Source organism: Amborella trichopoda, chromosome 2 (genome assembly GCF_054954075.1).
Source record: "Amborella trichopoda isolate Santa Cruz 75 chromosome 2, AtrichopodaSantaCruz75HAP2 v2.0, whole genome shotgun sequence".
Classification (NCBI taxonomy): Eukaryota; Viridiplantae; Streptophyta; class Magnoliopsida; order Amborellales; family Amborellaceae; genus Amborella; species Amborella trichopoda.
This window is the reverse complement of record NC_142337.1, coordinates 66,807,501-66,822,612: the sequence shown is the minus strand read 5'-3', so window position 1 is coordinate 66,822,612 and position 15,112 is coordinate 66,807,501. Positions and strand designations below refer to the sequence as shown.

The 15,112-nt window shown below is 34.5% G+C and overlaps 1 protein-coding gene, 1 long non-coding RNA gene, 1 other non-coding gene and 1 pseudogene across 4 annotated transcripts; 2 read left to right on the top strand and 2 right to left on the bottom strand.

Moving 5' to 3' along the window:
• The first annotated feature begins 201 nt into the window (after positions 1-201).
• Positions 202-1,822, top strand: LOC105420337 (expansin-A11). Its single transcript, XM_088859620.1, has 3 exons — positions 202-389; positions 700-1,021; positions 1,226-1,822. The coding sequence occupies exons 1-3, from the start codon at positions 248-250 to the stop codon at positions 1,530-1,532; spliced, it is 771 nt and encodes a 256-aa protein (XP_088715746.1). The 5' UTR covers positions 202-247; the 3' UTR covers positions 1,533-1,822.
• A 2,310-nt stretch (positions 1,823-4,132) lies between these two features.
• Positions 4,133-7,523, bottom strand: LOC110006905 (uncharacterized). The gene is made up of 2 exons (XR_002280274.2): positions 7,012-7,523; positions 4,133-4,531 (listed from the first exon to the last, which is right to left on the bottom strand). It is a non-coding gene; the product is annotated as an uncharacterized LOC110006905 (long non-coding RNA).
• TRNAF-GAA (transfer RNA phenylalanine (anticodon GAA)) lies at positions 5,762-5,834 on the top strand. The gene has a single exon. It is a non-coding gene; the product is annotated as a tRNA-Phe (tRNA).
• A 1,572-nt stretch (positions 7,524-9,095) lies between the features above and the next one.
• Positions 9,096-13,722, bottom strand: LOC110006902 (protein COP1 SUPPRESSOR 2-like; annotated as a pseudogene). The gene is made up of 5 exons (XR_016050428.1): positions 13,649-13,722; positions 13,206-13,266; positions 11,646-11,750; positions 10,623-10,696; positions 9,096-9,906 (listed from the first exon to the last, which is right to left on the bottom strand). The product of XR_016050428.1 is annotated as a protein COP1 SUPPRESSOR 2-like (transcript).
• Between the last annotated feature and the right edge of the window lie 1,390 nt (positions 13,723-15,112).

Below are 15,112 nucleotides of genomic sequence, written 5' to 3'. Positions count from 1 at the left end.
AATATAGCTAATATCATGCTTTGCAGTTTTGAAAATTTGAAGGGCATTTTAGTTTTGTCCCTGTTAAGGGGTATTCAGGTCATTTAGGAAGAACCAAAGTAAATTTTATTGTGTTTCTATTAGCCCACCATTTATTTTTTAACTATTTTAAAGTGGACTAAGATATTTGACCAGCTTGTATAAATACCCAAGAGTTGGGACCCCATTTCTCATTGAGAAAGTTTGGTGTCAAGACAAGAGAGGGTCAATGGAGAAGCAAAGCTGTTCTAAAGTTGGAGGTGTTCTATTTGCCCTTGCCTTGTTTATCTCCAATTTTGGAAAGACATTGGCTGTTTGGAGTTCTGCGTATGGTACTTTCTATGGTGGAGGAGATGCATCAGGAACAATGGGTCAGTAAAAATCCTCATTTCTTCACCCTTGGTCCTTTGGCTTATTTTTGGAGCTTGCATTACATTTGGTAGTCCCTCTTCTTGGGATTGCATTTATTTCTCCTCATGTTTAAGCTAAATTTCAACCTCCTATTTGTATTTATGAAAAAGCATATAAAGAGGTCATTTAGTTTTAATACAAGGAGGCCACAATAACTCTCGGGTGGTGTTGAATGCGTCATTGACTAAACTCAAAATTCAAAAAAAAGACGTTCAAAAATTTGTATCTACTTAAAATTATTCAATTTTTTTTCGTTTGTTGATGATGCAGGGGGTGCTTGTGGCTATGGGAATTTGAATGACAATGGATATGGCATTAAAACAGCAGCACTGAGCACAGCTCTCTTCAATAATGGAGCCACTTGTGGTGCCTGCTTCCAAATAATGTGTGATGCTAGCCAAGTTCCACAGTGGTGCTTGAAAGGCACCTCCATCACAATAACTGCCACCAATTTTTGCCCCCCAAACTTTGCACTGCCAAGTGACAATGGAGGGTGGTGCAACCCACCCAGAGAGCACTTTGACATGTCTCAGCCGGCTTTCCAAAGCATTGCCATTTACAAGGCAGGCATTGTGCCTGTTCTCTATAGAAGGTGCTCTCTCTCTCTCTCTCTCTCTCTCTCTCTCTCTCTCTCTCTCTCTCTCTCTCTCTCTCTCTCTCCATGTGCTTTTGCATGAGAGAGAAACGCGGATTCATGTTTACAAGTGAGAGAGAGAGAGAGTGTGTGTGTGTGTGTTTTCGTATGATTACAAATGCATTTGCTTATATAAGTAACCGGAGGTCTTGTGTTTTCTAGGGTGACATGCAAGAGGACAGGAGGCGTGAGGTTCACAATAAATGGTCGAGATTACTTCGAATTGGTGCTGATCACCAATGTGGGGGGAGCAGGGGACATCAGAACCGTCGATATAAAGGGAAGCAACACCGAATGGCAAAGCATGAACAGGAATTGGGGCATGAATTGGCAATCAAACGCTTACTTAAATGGGCAGGGCTTGTCCTTTAGGGTCACCACTAGCAATGGCCGGACCCGTATCTTCAATAATGTGGCTCCTTCTTCTTGGACTTTTGGCCAAACCTACTCCACTACCATCCAATTCTAGTTCACCTCTCTCTCTCTCTCTCTCTCTCTCTCTCTCTCTAAACATACTCTTATTCACTTCTCTTTCTTTCTCAAGCATGCACATGCATGCATGAGGCCTCTCTCTCTCTCTCTCTATTTTTGTTTTCTATGATTGTAAAAATTGGTTGAGGCTAGAAAGTGAGGAGCCCACCAAGTGTTTTCATAAAGTGGAATAGACCCACTCTCTCTCCTAGAGCTATATTATGTCATAGCCATGGATATGCCCATTCTTGAAAGAAGAAATGAAGGGCCATGAATCATTTTCATTACTCTCTCTCTTTTATTTAGTTTATTTTTAAATTAAGTTTATCTTTAAATCATTGATTTAAGGCACTTTTCTGAGCGAAGGTTATCTTAGATACCGTAGGCATAAAACGAAGATACCTTATTTGGATTCAAATGACTAGTCACTTATTTTATTGGAAAAATCAAGCCCCTTTGAAAATCAAAAGGGGTTCAATCAAGGTACTTAGATTGTGGGATTAAGATGCACAGATTGTGGGATTAAGATGCATCTCAAACAGTATATGAAAAGGTTGCTTTCATATTGAAAAGTGAATGTATACAATGAGACTATTTACCTTTAGTACAAGAATGTCACATTTTTCGATGTGAAATTTGGTAGCTTCAGTGTGTCAATAGAATAAATGTAGTCACCCAATGATCAACATTAATTTTGACCACGTTGTACCAAAGGTAAATAGTCTCATTATATACTTCTTCTATTGAAAAACCCTCTAATTCATTATGGAGATGTATGGATATGGGGAAAAGATTTATTTTAAGTCTAAAAAATAATACATCTTGTAACACATTATCTGGACCATCTATTTTCAAAAAAATCTATGCGTTTTTAGATCTATTTGATTTGGGTCATCTTTAAAGTTTAAAATTTTATAATTAGAGATAAAAATAGATTCTCCAAACATCTTACGAATTTTAGATACCAAAAACAACTTGTGACAAAATTTGGAGGTGCATCTTAACTTTGATAGTTTAGGATTGCAACTTATACAACCCACGACCTTAAATGAACGAGGTGCTTATATAAAATCTTTTCACCGGGGTATCTAGATAAATATATAAGTTACCCTTGATGCAGGTTTGGAATTATGGAGAAGTCAAGGCACTTGATAATTTGGCCACTAAAGTTTTGTGCCAACAGACTTATATCCCTTGCATATTTTAGGTTCCAAACCCATAATATTTTGCTATTAGGAGTATGTTTTTCTTATTATGGAACCTAGGACAAGTTACGGTAATTATATCTTTTAGCTAGGTAACTTGAGTTAGGTCAAACTATCAAAATATAACTACTTGTTTGGACTCCAATCATAGAACGAGATGTTTTAATATAAAAACATGTTTTGAGTTCAAAACTAAAAAATAAACCGGAGTATTTAGGCCACTTGGCTCAAGTAACTCACTGCCAAAAGCAAAAAATCTAGGTCTCGACCTTTTGATAAAATGTCAAGCCAAACCTCAAGACCTAGTCACAAATGTAATTCATTACAACATCCTCAAGTTTGATCATCTCAACCTTGACAATTATAAATGTGGACATAAAAACAATTTAAAGCCCTAAATATAGTGTAATTTATAACACATTATCTATACCGTCCATTCAAAATTTTCTTGATCCACCAGGTCTACACCAGTTTTTTTTGTTTGGATAGTTGGAAATCCATCATCAAAAACAAAAATTGATTTTTTACACCACCATAGGGATCTCCCACTTCAGGACTTCATTTTCCTGCAAGTTTATGTTGTGTGGCTTTACTTTCTAACCTAAGGCCTATGCCATATTCTGACCACACCTTTGCGAGAATAGCCTCACTTATTCAGGGTTAAAAACTAATACAAAGGCAATTTTGGGTATGTCTTAAATAACTCTTGAGGAAGTACCTATATAGTAAAATTTGGATTTGACTAACTCATCGATTTGGAGGTTGTGTGAGTATTGACATCCAGATTTCCATTTTCTCCAGGTTCCAAATTAACATCCAAGAAAAAAAAAAAAAAAGAGTCAATTTCCTTTTATATCTTCCCCTCGCACTTCTGTTCTAGTGACTTTTGGCATTTTTGTTAGATTTTTCTCCAAGCATTTCCAAATATTGCTTCATTGAACATTCTTTCACGTCCATAAATGAACCAAGCTTACTATAGAATAGATAATGCTAGAAAAAACAAACTTAAAAAATAAACAAATGCTAGAAAAAGCAAAAGTATACTCCAACCAAGTCCAATTCTATGTCACATTGATATAAATATTTGTATGAATATTTCGTGTAGATATAGACATCACGTACACTAATTTTTTAGATGTGATACCTAGAAGGTGATACTTTAGTTTCATGAAATACTTTTATAGTAAGATTTCAAGAAGAAATGTTGAGAAAAAAAACATATAGGTCGCATTAGACATGCTTCTGTGTGTCTGTAAAAATCTAGTATTATGTATGTCTCCATATTGTACCAGATAGAAATAGTCCTAAGGGGGAGGGATTTTATGCAATTTTCTTAAAGTAATGCAATGGATCAATATTAAAAAACCATGCTAGGGCCATTTATTTGATATCATTTCTTTCTTTTCTTTTTTTTGACAAAGGTTCCAATTTTTATTAATGAGAAACTACTAAAAAGATATTACATCAAAGAAAAACAAAAGAACAGGCAGGGAAACCCCACCATTGGTTAGAGAATCAGCTAAAGCATTAGCTTTCCTATAAATATGAGAGAAAGAGAAAGCTAAGGGGACTGAAATGTCTATAATCTCCAACCAGATAGACTCGAGCTTCCAGAGAATACACTATTCCTTCTTACACTAGCCAATAACATTAAGCGAATCACCTTCACAAATACAACTATTGCCAATGCCTTTGGAGATAAAGAGCTTAAGACCTTGTCGCAATGAGGCAAATTCCGCATGATTGGCCATAGCAGAGCCTACGGACCAGCATAAGAAAAAACAACCTGTCCCTGATCATTACGCAACACATCCCCAATTCCAACAAGGTCAGGATTACCTAAGGAACTGCCGTCAAAATTTAATTTAAAATGACTAGCCCCAGGAGGAGTCCAGAAGCACTTAGGTCGCATCTTAACTTTCCCCAATTTTTAAGTACATACCATTTCATTTTTTATGAGCAATCACAAAAAAATAAAATAAAAATAAAAACCAAACCAAAAAAAAAAAAAAACAAAATTAAAAAATGCACCATAGAATGTGTTTTTTTTTTACCCACTTAATGTGGCCGTCTGTTTGGTAAGATACTTAAATCTAGACCTTAAAAGGAATTTTTTCCTTTCTCAAATTTTATGGAGGGCATTAAATTAAGAATGCTAAAAAATGAATAATTGATTTTGAATTCCTAAAGGGCCTTAAAACTCACCAAATGTCGAGATTCATTATTGGATGTAGGCTCATTTTCACCATATCTAAAGTGCAAATTGAATTTTATTTTTTCGGATTGATCACTAGGATGAAAAGAGTGCCTATGTAAGATTTGGGATCATACAAATGCCATAAAAATAATTTTCTAGAAGTGTAGTTTTATTATAGGGTGTGGTTTCTGTAAGGTCGCAGCCTTAACCAATCCAATTAAGGTGCACCTCCAAATTTTATAATAACATGTAATTTTAGTATAAAAAATTATCAAGATTATCTGAAAATCTATTTTCATATCTTGTTATAAAATTTTAATTTAAAAAATAGTTAAAATCAAGTAGATCTATAAGCATATGAAAATATTGAAAATGGACGGTCCAAAATAATACGTTGCAATATGCACTATTTCTGGAACTCAAATTATTTTTTGTTTTTTTAGGTTCATACATCTCGATGTCGAAATGATCAATTCGAGGCTTTTTCAACATTAAAACGATCTTTTCCTACAGATTTTTGATGTGCATCTTTAATTCTACATTTTAAAATTGCAACTTTATATAAACTTTTTCCTTTATTATATTACAATGATAAGGTTACATGAAATCACTTACCCAAAAAGACCTAACTCATCCAAAAGCCACTAGCCCATCTTCAAGAGAATACTAAAAAACGAGTAGCCACAAACTCTCCATATCCTTTCGGACTCATCCCCAAAAAATAGGACCCAAATGGATTCCTAAAAGTAGATTCTATCATAGGAATAAGAGTACATTTTGGTTCATACAACAATTAATTATTAATATGGGAACACACATGTCATTGCCGGGATAGCTCAGTTGGGAGAGCGTCAGACTGAAGATCTGAAGGTCGCGTGTTCGATCCACGCTCACCGCAAGTGTTTTTTTGGTCCATGCATTTCTAAAATTTCTTTCCTCTTTCTTTTTTCTTTTTTTTTTTTACTATTTTTACCATACGTTAAAAGTATATAATCCATGCGTCTTTTTCTTTTTTCTTTTTTTGACCTTTTTTTTTTTTTTACTATTTTTACCATCCATTAAAAGTATAGCCCATGCTTCTTTTTTTTCTTTTTCTTTTTTTTTTTGACTATTTTTACCATCCGTTAAAATTATAATCCATGCTTCCCAAAATTTTAAAGGGTGAACTTAAAATCATTTTGATTTTTATTTATTTATTTATTTATTTGAATATTTTTACCATTAAAAGTATAACCCATGCTTTCAAAAAATTTAACGGGTGAACTTAAAATCCTGTTTTTTTTTTGAACTATTTTTACCATCCGTTAAAAGCATAACGTTAAAAGTATAACCTATGCTTCCCAAAATTTTAAAGGTTGAACTTAAAATCTTTTTTTTTAAAACTATTGTTACTATTAAAAGTATAATCCATGCTTCCCAAAATTTTAAAGGTTGAACTTAAAATCTTTTTTTTTAAAACTATTTTTACTATTAAAAGTATAATCCATGCTTCCCAAAATTTTAAAGGGTGAACTTACAATCCTTTTTTAAACTGTTTTTACCATTAAAAGTATAATCCATGCTTCCCAAAATTTTAAAGGGTGAACTTACAATCCCTGTTTTAAAAACAAGTCAACCTAACTAGAATTTGTTTAAAAGAGGAAAATCTCTTTTTCTTAAATGTTTAGCAGGGTCCCAAAACCTACAATTGTTTTATTTTTACTTAAAATCAAGTTCAAATTCAAGCCATCCCCTTTAACTTGATGCATGTTTAGAAATTAAACTACCTAATCCATCATAGTTTAAAGTGAAAAATAAGGAGAACATTTTTCCCAAGTTTTACTAAAGACCCATGACAATTTCTTTTTTGGGAAAGCAAAGTTAAATTTGAACAAGAAACTAGAATCCAAATCACACAAGAAAGAGAGAGAGAGAGAGAGAGAGAGAGAGAGAGATTTGCCTCAAAAGTACAGCATCACTGAATTCTTGAAACAAGAAACCCCAAAATAATCACTTTCGCAGTTTCCCAAACATACAAGAATTACAAAGTGCACCTTATAAAACTTGAGCTACGGCAGTGCTAAAGCAAAGATTACCTCATTGAGCGATTTCTTCATTCACAACCATGGTGTGGTGCCAGTTGGTGCACCCATCAAAATAGTGCTGCCATACACTGTCTGCCTCACTTGGTGGTTCTCTCTCTCCACAATTTGGCTTGTTGAGAGTTTCTCTCTCTACTTGAGCTTGATGCAACCACAATTGAAAGAAGGCAATGATGAAACAAAGCCCTGTTGATAACACTAGAGGGGAGAAGTAGATGAGAAGGCTTTGAACTTGAGGATGAGAGAGAGTGTAAAGAAGTATGAAGGGAGCTATGGCATAAGAGAGCTTCAAATGAAATTTAGTGATGGTTCTCAAATGGGTTTTCATGGCTTCATAGGCCATGGCAAGATTTGGAATCTTCATGGCTGAATTTCTATGTAGAAAGAGGAAGAGAGATGAGGGTTTTATGACAGAGGAAAGGAGGGTGCAAAAGGTTATTTTGCCTTTCGTTGTAAGCAGCTTAAACTCTTTGTTGGGGTTGTGTATTATTGGCCCTATGTTGTTTGTGGGAAAGAAGGTACAAAAGCTATGGCACATTACTTGCAAATTGCAATGCTTTGCAAGAGATAAAGATGCCATAAAGAAGAATAGTTCTAAGAACACTCAAGAGAGAGAAAAGGATTGGAAGATGCTGGAACTTCTTTTTATAGAGGAAGAGTGGAATGCTGAATGTTTCTCAAATTTATTCCATGTCATTGTTATTGTAGAGAATTGAACTTTTTCCTTGGTTAGGGGGCCCAGCCACCCCAAAAAAAAATAAAAATTCATGGTTGAAGTTAGAAGTAACCCTTTTAACTCCTTATTGGTTCCTTTGAGCACCGGAATCTACTTTTTCTTTTATTTTATGCATAACCTTGACTTGTTTTGCGCTATTTGATTGTGTACACGTGCATGATGGAGAGACAGGAATACTGCAAAGATAGCAAGAATATGAATATTTGTGAAGTGAGAAGAATGGGGGGTTGTTATCAAGTGGTTGCATATTGTAACTCCCATCAGAACATATGCCGATTGTAGTATGAGAGAGAGAAAGGCGAGAGTCTTTAACCTAGAGAGCAGCACCTTTAACACTATGCCAATGTTTTAAGGAATAAAACACTATGTTTACTAGTGTGAAAAGCTCAATGTAACTAGACGGTGCACAGGTGAGCAGAGACACCTGATCCTTGTTTTTTATGAAACTAATGGCCTAAAAGACATCGAGTTTACGCGTACATACAAAAAAACCTAGCTTTGAGGCAGATGCCCAAGCTAAGGAGGGGATCCCAGAACATTTTTTGGCAGTCAATAGGTTGACTTCTAAATCTGAATTGTCGACACGATACACCTCCTATAGACCTGATTTGGCAAATTGGCCTCGTACCATGTTTTGTTTCTTAAAATCTTCTCCTGTGAACAACTACAAAATTTCAATGAAAATTGAAAAAAATAAAAAATGGATAATTAACCACAGTAGCAGGGAATGGGAAAAACTAACTGCAATCCAATGGAATTTATAATACATGCTCCATAGGAGGATCTACCATCCAACCCTATTGATGGACAGTGAAGATTAAGTGTGGTGGGCTACGCTTAATCTCCAAAGCTCATCATGAAGAACATATATTTGATGGTCTATGGAGCACTGCAGACCTTGCTCAACAGGAATATGGTTTCCTTTCCCATACAAAATTAAGGAGAAAATTCCAAAAAAATTTGAGAAAAGGAAATGTGGGATTCTGTTTAATCAGTAAATCACAAGAAATGCATTTTGCAATATCTTCTTCATCTTATCTATGCATAACTCAGTTACTCTCGCGCTTTCAAAATCCTTCAAGCATGAATTCATCCGTTGCAATTTGCCTCCTCCCTCCCTCTCCCCCCCCCCCCCCCTGTTGCTTTTGATCCATTATTGCTATCACATGCACTTTTTATCTTTTGAACTCTGGATGCTCTGTAACTCATGAGATAGTTTCTAAGATACGTATAAAATCACGTAGAATAATAATTTACAGGGAAAATTGCACGTAAAAAGACTAAAAACACCCCAAAAAATTAACAGCTATAAAGTGATATAAAGAGAGAGATTTTCCTTTCCTTTTATTTTTTCTGCAGTAGAGAGAGAGAGAGAGAGAGAGAGAGACTTCAGGAATGATAACTGCATACCCCATTGCTAAGCACCTCAAAGAACATGGAATACTATCATTCAGCAAAATATATTAAAATCTATTCAATAAGATAACTATTGTTGAGGGATTTGCCAAGAAATTCAAACAGTGAAGTCAGATAAGAATTTTCGTTGTTTCATGAGAAGTAACAAGAATCAGCCCAAATGACCCATCCAAATTTTTCCTGAGGTATGTTAAATAACCCAACCTCAAACAAATGCGTCCTGATAAAACAACAAATCAGTGTACTATTTTATTTATTTATTTCGGTTAAAGTTATAACTACTGCAAGGATCAGCAATCATACTCACAATTTCACAATTATTTCTTTGATTGTGGCAATAAGTTGGGCACTAAGTTGTAGAAATTGAAAGGTAGTTGGCTCAATATTAGATTTCTGAATCATAATAAATCATACAATATTCTGGATGAGCTATATAACAAGAAAGCAATTCCAAGATTTCAATAAATCAAAATATTGTAAGGTTTTCCTGCAAGACATGGCCTGCAGGAAGAGGAGAACAAAAAAACAAAGTGGAAAACAAATAAACCAAAAAAGAAATAAGAGAAAAAAGAGTCACATTCACAAATACCTCAGTGGAGTTTCTCAGCATAAGCTCTTCCACGCTGAATGTAGTAAGCACTGTAACTAGAAGGGATGCTCATTGCCCGCCCTACAAGTTGTTTATCCTGTAACAGGTTCTGGCAGCCTCAGTTTCCTCAATATTTCTTAACTTGCACCTATAAAAGTCACAACAACGAGACAATTGAAATCAAGATTTCTTCTCTTCTATGATTAAGAAAAACCCAAGTCGTGCGCAATGCATTTTAATTAAGAAGGATCTAGGAACTCAAGTGTAATTAAGAAAAGTTCAACGGTTCCTGGAAATGCATTATTACCAGGAATAGTATGCTTGTTATTATTTGTAATCACTTAAAAAAACACCCTGAACTTCAAAGAAATAAGAAAAACAACAGCTGCTTCATCCATAAACGGACCTCTGTTAAAGTTCCAACCTCCCCGTCTGCTCTTTTTTTTCCCTGACGTAATGCGATGATGTAGATAACAATAAATGTATTTCTGTGTTCACATGTTAGTTACAGCCTATAGTAGAACTGATTAATACAGTAACCACTTCCAAAAGTTCAGGCCCTGCCTCTCCATATTAGGTGTCTCTTTCTCCTCTCTTGCTACGTTTTATTTCATATAGCACTGTAGCAGGTACATCAGCCACTACTGAAAATATATATATTTCCTTCTGTAACTTTCTTTCGATCTAGTTTTTTGAATTCTAACATCCAGTTCCTCATGAAAGGGCACTCTATTTAAAAGCCTGAAATTGATTCTGATCATCATTTATTCCTTGGACCTCCATCCAAATATCTGAACTTCAATGTTAGCATTATCATGAACTTAACATGCACAATGGTAGATATGACAAGAAATAATTGCATACTTAATAGGTAACCGCACTTCAGCGATTCCAGTAGTCCATTGAGTTGAGCTTTCTTCTGAATTCTGCCTCTTCACCTAAATTGAACGTTAAAATTGCAATATCTATGAGTCAATACATTCATAAAATAAAATATGGAAAATTACTCAACCAATATTTTAGAACATGAACGGCAATTCCAAAAATCATATTTTAGAACATGAATGATTGATTTAGAAGTTTGTACAAATAAGAACTTCTAGTTGTGTATGTCCTGGAGGAGAACCAAGTATCAAATAGAAAAGATGGATTTATGCATACAGGCGAACTTCCAATCACTAGATACATCTCCAAATTTTAAACATGTTAAGCGCATTCATAGGAATAGTTATTCTATTTTTTTTCTTCAAATGTCCAGAGAGGGGAAAAGATTAACAATATTATCCATGTCATTTGCAAACATTGGCCACATACAACATCAGAAATAAGTATTGAGAAAAGGAAATAAAAAATAAAAAAAACATGAACACACCACGATGACGCATGTTTCTCCTTGTAATTTGACAAAAAAGGAAGTGTACACCATTAAGTGACATGAACAGATCCATATTACATAATAGATGACTACCATGTTTCCGTAGCCCAACTGATTAAATAATGAAAATGAAGAACTGACTAATAAGGAATTGCACAATATGAGACCATTTACCTTTGATACAAGAACGTAACATCACTCATGACATCAGACAGCCAAGGGTGTTTCACAAAGTTCAATAAAATGTTTCACGAACTCTGAGTGCAGTCAATAGCACACCCCAACAGTCTGATTTCAAATCCAATGGCTAAAAAGTGATTTTGACCTCCTTAAAGATAAACAGCCTTATTGTATACTTTTCTGATAACAATAGCATCAGTACCAAAAAGAAAGTTTAAATCCAAGAGAGAGAGAGAGAGAGAGAGAGGCTTTGCAAATATAAATATATAACAATTCTTATAGAATTAAGCATTGATAACAACCATGATCCACTACAGTGTCATATGTCCAACCTTAAGATGCTAAGGAATGATGTACAATTCATCCTCTGCACATTTGGTTTCATTCTCAGCTTGATTCAGTGTTTCGATATCCTTTCCACGCTTCTTTGCCAACCCCTACTCAGCATACCAGCCTGCTAATAAATTCATCAAAGAGACCATGAGTTCCAAAAATCACATGATATGATGGAAAACCATTCCTTGGCGATCCAATAAGAATATTTGATAAAACCAAGGTAGCACATGCATGTGCTAAGATTGATGATATACATGACACTAAATATGATGCATAGGATAATGCTATCATCAATCGACAATGTGGAAAATTCCCACTGAGATAGTCACAAATATACAAACAACCAAAATACCCTTATCAATAAATGTATGAAAAAGAACATAATCGATACATGAGGGAAAACTGGGTTCAGCAGACAATTGTGATTATTGGGGTCATGCAAATATGCCCCCTTCAATAACTTATGCTTATCATAGTCGATCTACATATATGTCACAATTTTCTGAGAAAAAAAGGTATACAGTAGAGGAACAACACTTCTGAGCAGTAGAAAAACATGGACTATGGTCATGAACTCAGAAGGGTCCCTCCAACCCATGTCTGACAGACACAGCCGAGCCTCTCAAAGACTCGGCCGATCAATAATAACAAAATACTTGGAGCTGGCCAAGCTCGGCTGTTTCCCATGTGCATGGTTCGGCTCATTATGTCCCAAGCCTGAGTGTCTCAGGCAAGACCTACCTCAATGTTCCAACACTGCTTCTAAGAAACTCTTTGGAACAAAGTGGCAAAAAAATTCCAACATGCGTCATTAGTTCATCTACATATGGAAGTCAGAATTGGAAGCTATTGAACGGTGCTTGTGCTGGTTCATGTCACAACAAAGGTCAAATACTAAGTTTCATGAAACACTGACTAACATCTAAATGAACCAAACATGCAAATAACATTCTTCACATAAAACTAAATTCAACAATGGCACTCCTTTTACCACCCCCTTGATTAGTTTATGAGATAGGGATAGAAATCATCATGTGCAGTTAGCATCACAAGAATTGATACTAGAGGGCTAAAAATCAATAAACACACAATTATATAATCAATCACTGATATTATGAGGCTAGAGATCAACAAACGCACAATAATATAAAAATTAATTAATCGAAGAAAACAAGAATAATATCAGCAATACCAAAAACCAATGAAGTGAATCAAAATTAGTAAGCAGCGTAACAATCGAACAATCAAAAACTAAAACACAAGTACCACAATTAACTGATGAATCTATCAATGGCTCGTGATCATTTCAATTACAGTAACTTTAAACGATAATAAAAAAAATGAGTACCCAAAATTCAAGACATCAAGCAGTCAATAAAAGGGAAAAAGTCATACCATTAGAGACAAATGCAGGAGCAAACAAATGATGGACTTCAAATTCATACATGTTGGGGCCCTCAATTGTTAGAGTAGTCCCTTAAACAAAAGTTTCTTGCAAAACCAACTCCTCCCACTAGCTTTGAAACCACACCAATTGTTTATGAATTAAGAATCACAGGGCTACCAGATTTCCTCTCCCACTGCTTTTGAAGAAACTTCACTTCTTCTAATGACAACCTAACATACAATACACAGATAATGAAAAACAAAAGAACCCTAGTTTCTCAAGACTCTAAAAGGCAAACAACTCCATTCAGAAAGAGGAACTCTACATTTGGAAGGCAGCCGCTAAAAAGGAACCCTAGATTACCCTCAAAATTATCATGTTATAGAATTCCAAAACCCTACAAATTGAAATGCGGATAAAACCCTAATTTAGAACGAACTATATCAAATGAAAACACTGTGATTGCTCTAAAAAAAATTTAACACATTAAATTCAGATAAATCCAGATGATTGTAAAATTAATATCATTTGAATAAAATAGGGGTTTCTCTGTAGCTTTAAAAATCAAAGAATACGAAAGAAACCCTAAATTAGGGTATGGAGGAAGGTTACCTCCTTTCTTCTTCAACCTCTGGTTCACAGTTTTCATCGTCGCTACTGAGATGTCTTTTCCTAAAATTCGTCATAATCAGAATCCCTGATACAAGAATCCACAAAGATCGTGCCCCAATTTGATAGAAATGAAAACTGGATTGTTACAGAGGAAGAATCCCTATGCGATAATCCACAAAGCCCAAATTTAAATAAGAAAAACAAATGAGACCTGAACTGTTGAAAAGGAAAAGAAGGGTGCAGTGTTGTTGGAATTTTTGAAAGGTCGCAGTTGGCATATGGATGCATCCGCAGCCGTAGAGGTAGGGTGCTCCTTCAAATTTTATCATGGTATATAATTTTGATGTTAAAATATTCTTAGGATTATATCAAAATCTATTTTTATATCTAGTTATAAAATTTTAAATTTTAAAAATAGTTAAAATCAAGTAGATCTATAAATATGAAAATCTTGAAAATGGACGGCAAAGATAATAAGTTATGCACTATTTTTTATACTTTAAATGTTTTTATTTTTCATGATCATACATCTTGATGTCGAAATGAACAATCAAAAGGTTTTTCAACATTAAAACTACTTTTTTCTATGGATTTTGAGGTGCCTCCATAGTTTTACATTATATGGTTGCACCCTTGTATAAATTTTTTCCTTTTTTTTAAATACGATCAGAAAATGATAGAAAAAAAAGGCTCGGATGTTAAGCCATGACTAAAACCACCATTATGTATCGTGATTTGCCAAAGAGCCCCTCCTTTCTCTGAAATTTGAATTTTTGAATGAGCGGACCGTTGCAAACAAAATCCGGATGCCTCTCTCTTTAACCTTGAAGAAGGATGGCACTTGAAGGACAAATTGGAAAATAATAAAAGAAATAAAAAAAACGGAAAAATGGTTTAATAAAAGAGAGAAAAAATTGCATAAAGTGTTCTTTTTTATGAGATGTTTTTGTTTTTATGAGGTGTTAGATTTAAAATTAAATGTATCCGAACAACATGGTTTTTTCCCACAATTTAAGAGTGAAATAAACTCGCTTGAATATGATATATATCCAAAAAAACACTCTCGTATAAGGAGGTCACAATTGTTTATAACCATTTAATATGAAATTTGATAGCTAGGATGTGTCACAAAGTTCGAGAATCTCTTTTAAAAAAATTGAGCTTGCTCAATAGAATAAATGTAACTACCCAATTTCACATTTAATGGTCAAGATTAATTATGACTACCTTGTACTAAAGATAAATAGTCTCATTGTATACGTTTTTTATATATAAACAAAGTGTTAGCTAATGAGTTGTTTTTGCCAAAATTCACTAAAAGATGTTGTTTTGATGTCCAAATATCCTCAAATTGATCATCTCAACGTCAAGATGCATGGACGTGAGAGAAAAATGGATTTCAAGTTTTCAAAATAGTGCATCTTGTAATGCATTTTTGGACCGTCGATTTTCACGATTTTCAAG